Source organism: Trifolium pratense, linkage group LG2 (assembly GCF_020283565.1).
Source record: "Trifolium pratense cultivar HEN17-A07 linkage group LG2, ARS_RC_1.1, whole genome shotgun sequence".
Lineage (NCBI taxonomy): Eukaryota > Viridiplantae > Streptophyta > Magnoliopsida > Fabales > Fabaceae > Trifolium > Trifolium pratense.
In genome coordinates this window covers 56,093,389-56,103,671 of record NC_060060.1, presented here as the reverse complement: position 1 = coordinate 56,103,671, position 10,283 = coordinate 56,093,389, and the positions used below count along the sequence as shown (strand labels likewise).

General features: G+C 34.9%; 1 protein-coding gene across 1 annotated transcript; it reads left to right on the top strand.

Annotated features, from left to right (window-relative positions):
- Positions 1-400: 400 nt before the first annotated feature.
- On the top strand, positions 401-9,751 carry LOC123907714 (DNA (cytosine-5)-methyltransferase 1-like). The gene is made up of 12 exons (XM_045958082.1): positions 401-765; positions 2,265-3,753; positions 4,099-5,611; positions 5,769-5,936; positions 6,263-6,461; positions 6,816-6,927; positions 7,020-7,167; positions 7,488-7,685; positions 7,777-8,055; positions 8,162-8,323; positions 8,405-8,623; positions 9,395-9,751. The coding sequence occupies exons 1-12, from the start codon at positions 720-722 to the stop codon at positions 9,521-9,523; spliced, it is 4,662 nt and encodes a 1,553-aa protein (XP_045814038.1). The 5' UTR covers positions 401-719; the 3' UTR covers positions 9,524-9,751.
- The last annotated feature ends 532 nt before the right edge of the window (positions 9,752-10,283 follow it).

The following is a 10,283-nucleotide window of genomic DNA, read 5'->3' as shown; positions in this document are numbered from 1 at the left end:
GTGACAAATAATTATTTTACTCTTCCCTTTAGATTGTTTACAATTTATATATTATTATTATTATTACTATTATTAAAATTACACAAAAAAGCATTGTCAATTATATATACATAATAAAACAAAAGAGTGGACTTGAGTGACAAATAATTATTTTACTCTTCACTACACAAAAAAAATTGTCAATTATATACACAATAAAATAAAAAGAGCAAACTGAGTGACAAATAATTATTTTACTCTTCATTTTAGATTGTTTATAATTTATATATTATTATTAAAATTACATAAAAAATCATTGTCAATTATATACACAATAAAACAAAAAGAGGAGACGGTGTCCGTCTGGACGCTAGTAATAATAAATTAAAATATTATCCAAATTAAATTATAGAGTGTGTTTAGACAATTAAAAAAAAAAAAAAAGTTCTTTGGACAACAATTTAACTGTAGAACAAAAACATTTCTCCATGAGTAAAAAAAATTAAAAAAATTCTCCAATTCAATTCAACGAAGGTGGTAAAGTAAAACAATGTAAGAAAATCAATGGGCGCGAAAATAAAAAACCCTATTCCCAAAATTTTCATTCCCCGCCAAATCAAATCCAATGTACGAAAATCTTCATCATTTTCAAACAACACTCTTTCCATAAAACGATTCTCAATTTCATTTCAATTCTTCAAAATTCTTCGATTTTTGCGTAAAAGGAAAATAATTAACCCATGGGTTCCGCTTCTCTTCTCAATTCTTCCGATTCATCGCAACAAGGTATTTATTTTATATATACCCTCTTTTCTAGGGTTTTTATTCATCATTTTCATTCTTCTTGTTCTTTGTTGCTTAATCGCCGAAAATTTGTGCTTTGCGCTTTGTTTTTCTTCATCAGGTACATTAAAATTGTTTAGTTCATGTGGTTGTTTGTGAATTTGTTTTCTGATTTAATGATTTTTTTTTCTTCTTTCGTGTGTGTGTGGTTTTTGATTTATATTTATTTTATTTATTTGGATCTGTTGATATACTTTTAAGTTTTATGAAGGTTTTTTGTGCCATAGATTTGGAATTTTGTGATTTATGTGGTTTTTGCTCAGTGTTCCGATTTAAGTCGGATGCACTGTTTTTCTGAGGTATTGTCCGATTTGGATCATATGTAAACCCTCACGATGTTGTCCGTTGGTAAAAGGCGCATTACTGAGTTGAAGGGAGTGGGTGCATCGGAATTTGCTTCCGAGAAACAGTGCGGTAGACTTGAGGTTGGAACACTTAGGTTTTGAATCTGTAGTTGGTAGCTTTGAACTTTGGTAGCCTTTAACTGGAAATTTTATTGATTTATTTTTTATTGATTTACTTCTGAGTAATGGTGACTATGCTTATTGATAATTAATATGTGATTCATTCTTGTGTTTTGATGTCTTAAATTTTTTCATTTCAAATTTTGCAGCTGTAGTAGATAATAATGGAACTAATAGGTGCTCATAAATGTAATACTGCTAGGGTTAATTTCAGAATGTTAGTAATGCATTGTTATCCATAGAAAAAGAGCAATTAAATTTTACATTTCTATGTAGATTTTTTACTTTTTAATTTTTTAAAAGTAAGAAAAAAACAGAATCAGAAACAAATAAAATCTTCCAGGAATCTATTTGATGTTTGAATTGAGTTAGCATTGGTTTTAGCACCCAACACATTACGCTGGATGTGCAGTTTAATTACATTAATTGATATTGATTGGTGTGGTTCTCAATTAACTATTATGCATATGTAAAGATTACACCAATTTATATTTTTTAATGATTGATATCTTTTTGTCATTGCCGCTGTGTCATGTTGTGTTACTCCTTTTTTATCTTTTCCCATCTCTTATCCTTTGAATTAATCGCAAACTTTTTTTGCTACTCTACTACTATTAATTTTTTTTGCCACGTGAAACATATCCGAGGATAGATATTTGTATAGACGCTTATTCTTCCTTCAATGTTTAAATCAAATATAAATTTCTCTGATGTATTTTTGTTTATTTCTTTGCTCCCTTATCTTGTGAATTTTTTTATGGTTTGTTTGATTGTATGTGAATGTTCTATTTCCCTTCCCTTTTTGTGCTACTATTTTACAGGCAATGTCGATGATTATGATGCTTATAAATATCTTATTAATATCTCATGCTCTGCTGACTTGCCCCGTGTTGCTTTTACATTACTTTCCTTGGTTTGGCTATCCAATTTGTATATTCATTTTTTTCTTCTGTTTCTTTCTCTTATTGTTCAAAATAGGTGTTAAGGACAACAATAGTATAGAGGAACCTGTTGCTTCGAACACCCAAGAGGAAGTTATGGCTGGTGGAAAACAAAAGAAGCGAGGTTTGTCAGAGAGCAGTGAGCAGCCTGCTCCTACTCGTAAAATGCCAAAGCGATCAGTGAGTGCTGCACGCAAAAATTTGAAGGAGCAGACTTTTTCCATATCCGACAAATCTTCTCTTATTGAAACAAAGCAGGATCAGATTGTAGAAGAAGAATTTCTAGCAGTCCGTATGACTGCTGGACAGGATGATGGCCGTCCGAATAGAAGACTTACGGACTTTATCCTTCATGATGAAACTGGTGCAGCGCAACCACTTGAGATGCTTGAAATCAACGATTTATTCATCACTGGACTTATATTGCCACTTGAAGGAAGTGTAGACAAGAAAAAAGAGGAAGGTGTTAGATGTGAAGGATTTGGACGAATTGAGTCGTGGGATATATCTGGCTATGAAGATGGCTCTCCAGTGATATGGATTTCCACTGATATTGCTGATTATGATTGCCAGAAAGCAGCTGCAAGTTATAAAAAATATTACGATCATTTCTTTGAAAAGGCACGTGCTTGCTTAGAAGTATACAAAAAACTAGCAAAGTCTTCTGGTGGAGACCCTGACATAAGTCTTGACGAGTTACTTGCTGGCATGGCACGGTCAATGAGTGGTAGCAAGTACTTTTCTGGAACTGCGTCTTTAAAGGAGTTCATTATTTCTCAGGGCGAGTTTATTTATAAGCAGCTCATTGGTTTAGAGTTGAAGCCAAATGACAAGGGGTTTGAAGACATTCCTGCTCTGATTGCTCTTAGAGAGGAAAGCAATAAACAAGCAAACTTTGCAAGCGCACAAGTGATGCCATCGAATGCGACTTTAAGGATTGGTTCGGGAACTGCAGGTGAGGAGAAAAAGAATCATATGGATTCTGTAGATGAAGAAGACGAGGATGCGAAGTTAGCGCGACTATTGCAGGAAGAAGAGGATTGGAAATCTCGGAAGCAGAGGAAAAACCCTAGGTCATCCTCTTCATCTAACAAATTCTATATCAAAATTAATGAAGATGAGATCGCTAATGATTACCCTCTCCCTGCTTATTACAAAACTTCTCTTCAAGAAACAGATGAGTTTATTGTTTTTGATAATGACTATGACGTGTATGACATTGAAGATCTTCCTAGAAGCATGCTGCATAATTGGGCTTTATACAACTCTGATTCTAGATTGATTTCTTTGGAACTTCTTCCTATGAAACCTTGCTCAGAGATAGATGTTACAATCTTTGGATCAGGCCTAATGACGGCAGATGATGGAAGTGGGTTCAATCTTGATACAGAGGCAGGCCAATCTTCCAGTGCTTCCGGAGCACAGGCCACGGATGGAATTCCAATTTATCTGAGTGCCATAAAGGAATGGATGATTGAATTTGGATCGTCTATGGTTTTCATATCCATCCGAACAGATATGGCCTGGTATGTTACTTCTTCTCTAAAATAAATGTTATTTATAATTTTATTTAAGTATGTTAATCTATTATAGGAATATAAGCTGTTATGTTTATACTTTACAGCAATCTTATTTGAAATGAAATAAAATTTGAGAATTCACTTGACTACTTGAGTAGCATTATCAAACTGTTGGTAGAAACTAATTGCAGATAAAGTTATTGCAAGAAATTTTGTCAACTGTCATGGGCGAATCTTGTCATCTTAGTGAAATATCTGTGCATATTTACACAAATCTTAGATTTTTTTGTTCAAAATGTCATGTTTTTTGAAAAATGATAGCCAGACTTATCCATACTTGATTTCTTTCAGGTATAGGCTTGGAAAACCGTCAAAGCAGTACACTCCTTGGTACGACACCGTATTGAAAACTGCAAGGATTGCTATAAGCATTATCACTTTGTTAAAGGAGCAGAGCCGTGTATCGAGACTTTCCTTTGCAGATGTCATAAAAAAATTATCTGAATATAAGCAAGACCATAAGTCCTACATTTCTACTGATCAAATGGCTGTTGAGAGATACATTGTTGTCCATGGACAGATAATTCTGCAACTGTTTGCAGAATTTCCAGATGACAAGATCAGGAAGTCTGCTTTTGTGATCGGTCTTGCTAAAAAAATGGAAGAACGACACCATACCAAATGGTTAGTGAAGAAGAAGAAAGTGATGCCAAGGAGTGAGCCAAATTTAAATCCTAGGGCAGCAATGGCTCCTGTTGTATCCAAAAGGAAAGCTATGCAAGCTACAACCACAAAGCTGATCAATAGAATATGGGGAGAGTATTACTCAAACCACTTGCCGGAGGATTTGAAAGAAGGAACTAATAGTGAAGTAAAGGATGATGATGAAGTCGATGAACAAGAACAGGAAGAGAATGAAGATGCGGATGCGGATGAGGAGGAGACAGTACTGTTGGAGGGAACACAAAAGCCGCACTCAGTTTCCAAAGAAACTAAAGCATTTTCTGATGAAAGAGAAATTAGATGGGAAGGGGATCCTGAAGGGAAGACCAGTTCCGGATGCCTTCTTTATAAGCAGGCAATTATTCATGGTGAAGTTGTTTCTGTTGGAATATCTGTGTCAGTTGAAGTTGATGAATCTGATGAACTTCCTGATATATATTACATTGAATATATGTTTGAAGCAAAGAATGGGAGAAAAATGTTTCATGGTAGGATGATGCAGCATGGTTGTCAGACTGTTCTTGGCAACGCTGCCAATGAGAGAGAGGTGTTTTTGACTAATGAGTGCAGGGATTTGGGACTTCAGGATGTTAAGCAGACAAATGTTGTAAGCATCCAAAAAATGCCTTGGGGGCATCATTATCGAAAGGATAATATTGTTGCGGATAAACTTGATAGGGAGAGAGCAGAAGAAAGGAAAAAGAAAGGACTATCTACTGAATATTACTGTAAAAGCTTGTACTGGCCTGAAAGAGGTGCTTTCTTCAGCCTTCCATTTGATAAGCTGGGCCTAGGGTCTGGCTTCTGTCAATCTTGCAAGTTAGAGGAAGCTGAAAAAGAGAAACAGATTTTCAAAGTAAATTCATCAAAGTCTAGTTTTGTATTGGAGGGAACAGAATATTCTCTCAATGACTATGTTTATGTCAGTCCTTTTGAATTTGAGGAAAGGATAGAGCAGGGGACTCATAAGAGTGGGAGGAATGTAGGGTTGAAAGCTTATGTTGTGTGCCAAGTGCTTGAGATCATTGTCAAAAAGGAAACAAAACAAGCTGAAATAAAATCTACAGAGCTCAAAGTCAGAAGATTCTTCCGACCAGAAGATGTATCAAGTGAGAAGGCATACTGCTCTGATGTACAAGAGGTAAAAAGCTATGTAGAAGTTAACTAAGTAACAACATGCACACAAATGTACACAGTAGACATAACATAACTAATAATCCTGATTTATGATTCTATTTTATGTACATTTTCTGTGTAAATGTTTATATTGACTCGGATATCGTGGTTTGTGATTTTAGGTGTATTACAGTGATGAAACGTATACAATCTCTGTACAATCCATAGAGGGTAGATGCGAAGTCAGGAAAAAGATTGATGTCCCTGAAGGATGTGCCCCTGGAGGAATCTTCCATAATGTCTTTTTCTGCGAGCACTTGTATGATCCTGCCACTGGATCCCTCAAGAAGGTAGTGTATTCTTGACCCTGCTATTATAACTGTATCCTCAGACAAATCTGCAAAAGCATTTGCGTATAAGGACCAGTTATTTTTTCAATTGAACTTCAATCAGTTATTTTATTTTAATGTAGTTAAGTTGATTATTTATTAGGCTATTGTTATTGTTGGAATTATGGGGAACGAATATATCAATATCAATATTATTATTATTATTATTATTATTATTATTATTATTATTATTAATTTAGAGATATCAAATCAATATTCTGATGCAAGTATAAGGATGGCATATGATTTTTATCGAATAACTAATTTATTTTTAATTTGCTTGACAGTTGCCAGCTAATATTAAAGTCAAATATTCTAGTGGACATACAGCTGAGGCTGCTGCTAGAAAGAAAAAGGGAAAATGTAGAGAAGGAGATAGCATTTCAGAGCCTGATCTTGAAAGAAAAACATCAAATGATAAACGGTTATCAACCTTGGACATATTTGCAGGATGTGGTGGCTTATCAGAGGGGCTGCACCAGTCAGGTAATCTTAACTACACTTTTTGAGAAAGACACACAATTGTCTATGCTATGGCGTTGTTTGTATATACAACTGGATTAATCGCGTACAGCACAAATGCTTATATATTAGTATTTCTATAACTAAAGATAAAATAAAGTCATACTATTTTCATAAGTTTTTTTTTTTTTTTTGAAGGATATTTTCATAAGTTATATTGCAAAGCTTATGAAAATAAAGCTGAAAACAACTTACAGAGATATCATAAGTTGTGTCTTTAAGTTCTTCCAAACAATCTCATAAGAACATTATTCCAGTCGATAACAAGTCCTATATCTATCATAATCTAACTTTTGTTTTACTGTTTGCATGCTTCAGGTGTTTCATCAACTAAATGGGCTATTGAGTATGAAGCGCCAGCTGGGAATGCATTTAAAGCTAACCATCCTGAAGCATTGGTATTTATTGACAATTGTAATGTTATTCTTAGGTAAGTGATCCCTGAAAATATCCATTCCATCCTTAAAGGTTGAATAAAATAGAACACATTTAACTTAAATTACTCAAATGATTGTAATGCAGGGCTATAATGGAGAAATGCGGGGATATAGAAGATTGTATCTCAACGACTGAGGCTGCAGAATTGGCCTCTAAACTTGATGAGAAGGATTTGAGTAGCTTACCCTTGCCTGGGCAAGTTGATTTCATTAATGGGGGTCCTCCATGCCAGGTTTGTGTAGATCTTTCCTTTTTTGACTTGCTGACAATAATATTTAGGTTGTAAGCCGAGTGATGTCTCCCACTTAAAACTCATTTTCAAGCTATATGTCATCCCATGTGAGATTCTTGATACACCCCGGTCATGCCTAGTAATAGAAATCTCAAATCTGATACTATATTAGAATTTGGGTTGAGCTTAACTCAATCCTACAAATCAGTTTCTAAGATGATGGATCCTACCACTTATAAACTCATTTCGAGTCCATATTTCATCCAATGTAGGACTATTAACAAATATTTTGGTGATTTTTGAATAATTTGTTTTTGCAGGGTTTCTCAGGAATGAATCGATTTAACACAAGCACTTGGAGTAAAGTCCAATGCGAGATGATATTAGCATTCTTGTCATTTGCTGATTATTTCCGGCCAAGATATTTCTTGTTGGAGAACGTGAGGAATTTTGTGTCTTTCAATAAAGGACAGACGTTCCGTTTAACTTTGGCATCACTTCTTGAGATGGGTTATCAGGTAAGTTTTCATAATTTATTTTACTATGGAGTTGAATAGTAATATAGTATATTGAGGAAAACTAATGAATGCTGGTTTTCTTGTTCAAAAGGTGAGGTTCGGTATCCTTGAGGCTGGAGCTTTTGGTGTTTCACAGTCACGAAAAAGGGCATTCATATGGGCTGCCTCTCCAGAAGATGTGCTTCCTGAGTGGCCAGAACCAATGCATGTCTTTTCTGCCCCCGAATTGAAAATCAAATTGTCCGAAAATGTCCAGTATGCTGCTGTTCGCAGTACTGCAAATGGTGCCCCGTTACGTGCAATAACGGTTAGAGATACCATTGGTGAACTCCCAGCTGTAGGCAATGGAGCCTCTAGGACAAACATGGAGGTATGTGGATTAGGAAAGATACATGTTATCTATGTGTCAACCCTTCAAATAATTTGAGAGTTGGAATTTGGGAAACTTTTACTCACTTTGCTTTATATGCTTGCAGTATCAAAGCGATCCTGTTTCCTGGTTTCAAAAGCAGATTCGAGGCAATATGGCTGTGCTGACCGATCACATATCAAAGGAAATGAATGAGCTGAACTTGATTCGTTGCCAGAAAATTCCTAAGAAACCGGGTTGTGATTGGCGTGATCTTCCAGATGAAAAGGTAAATTTAAATCTTTGTGAATTTTAGCATGCCATTTTTTTTGTGGCTAATCTAACAAGTGTTATCTAATGTATAATGCAGATAAAATTGTCTAATGGACAACTGGTTGATTTGATACCATGGTGCTTGCCAAACACAGCTAAAAGGCATAATCAATGGAAGGGTCTCTTTGGTAGGTTGGATTGGCAAGGGAATTTCCCAACTTCCATTACTGACCCTCAACCTATGGGGAAGGTTGGAATGTGCTTCCATCCAGACCAAGATCGAATTCTCACAGTTCGTGAATGTGCCCGGTCTCAAGTAAGTCTATTGCTTAAGTTACTTGTCACCCTAAATGCTATGATAAGAAATGAAACCTAAAAGACTGGGAGCTAACTACGGTTTTATTTAAATGAAATTAATTTTGATGCACTATCGTGTAAATTTTTTTACACTTTCAAACAATTATAAATCATCCTTTGTATGACTTTTGGTAGATATGCTTAAAGTTAATTATTTTTAATGATCCAACGGTTACAATTGATTAACAACGTGCAAACCCACTTGGGTTGGTGCATTGGTATTGGCTTGGGACATGGGAGTGTGCTCCTCTTGAGGTCTGAGGTTCGATTATCTCTGGTGCCAATTTGGGTGGGCTAATTTAGTTTCTTCAAAAAAAAATAATAATTGATTAACAACTTAAAAATATGTTTACCCTGCAATGCATATCAATTAAGTCCTAATTATTATTACTTTCCAGTTTCCACGACTCTGTAAATAAATTTTACATAGATGTTCAATCACATCTTATCATATAGAGATTTTGTAGGTAATTTAGAAAATAAAATCACAACATGACACAATATTAAGACATGATTTAGACGTTTGTGTAATTATTTTTTTCTTTACAGAATCTAGTGTAAATTGATTTCTTATTTACAATTTATTAGGAAGAATTCTGATTATGCTATCCAAATATGTGGATGGGAAAAATATATTGAATGCTGTGAATAGTTTGAAACATGTCAAGAAAAAATATCATATGATTTGGTATCATCTTTAACTTGTCATATTTTTCATCTATAAATGCAGGGCTTCCCAGATTGCTATCAGTTTTCTGGAAACATTATACACAAGCACAGGCAGATTGGAAATGCTGTTCCTCCTCCCCTTGCATTTGCTTTAGGGTTGAAACTCAAAGAAGCAGTGGACAGAACATAGGGCAAAAAGTAGTGGACAGGGCATATAGGGCATTTGCATTAGGGCATGTGTATCATATTAAACATTTGAATGACAATAGTTGTCATCAGCACATTGCAAATCGTTTTATTTCAGTGTTCTAGAAACAACCAGGCAGCCCTTGTATAGAGTTGTTCTCTTGGCCATTTTTTGTAGCTTAATCAATTTATTGTTTCAATGGATAATGCTATAAAACTCATTTTCCATCAACTTTGGTTTTCTTGGATTAGATGCATTTTTGGCTGTTACTTTATGAAAGAAATAATAATTTGGAGTGGGCCGCGGCTCTGCCGAACCTTTAAGATAGCTCCGCCCTTGAAACTGGTGACAGTGTACTACACTCATCTTGTACCTATTTCTTGCAGCATCATTGCTGCGACTGCACTGCACCATACACCTTACTTGCCTAAGCTTCAGTTTCCAATCAAACTAGCAATTTTCAATACCTATTATTTGTAAGACATATCATTGTAGAAAAAGGTTGTGTATTTATCTTATGATATTTCAAGTTTCCAACCAAAAACACTTATATTTCATTACGGACACCATTTTCGAATGGGAGTTTCTATGGTGCATTTCGTTTTTGGATTGTTTTGGTGCAGTTTTTTTTTTTTTACCAATAGAATTCAATTTAATTCTCACATCAACGCAAGTCTACGGTGAGTCTTTTTTTTAACAAACTTTTATTTATTGCATATGAGTCCCCATAAAATGAATATTCATTTACAAGTTCACCCTATCT

Bases quoted from the DNA above. Each gene is read 5' to 3' on its own strand.
- LOC123907714 (XM_045958082.1), top strand. From the start codon at position 720: ATGGGTTCCGCTTCTCTTCTCAATTCTTCCGATTCATCGCAACAAG. The intron at 3,754-4,098 runs GTATGTTACTTC...GATTTCTTTCAG, and splicing joins ATCCGAACAGATATGGCCTG to GTATAGGCTTGGAAAACCGT. The intron at 5,612-5,768 runs GTAAAAAGCTAT...TTGTGATTTTAG, and splicing joins ACTGCTCTGATGTACAAGAG to GTGTATTACAGTGATGAAAC.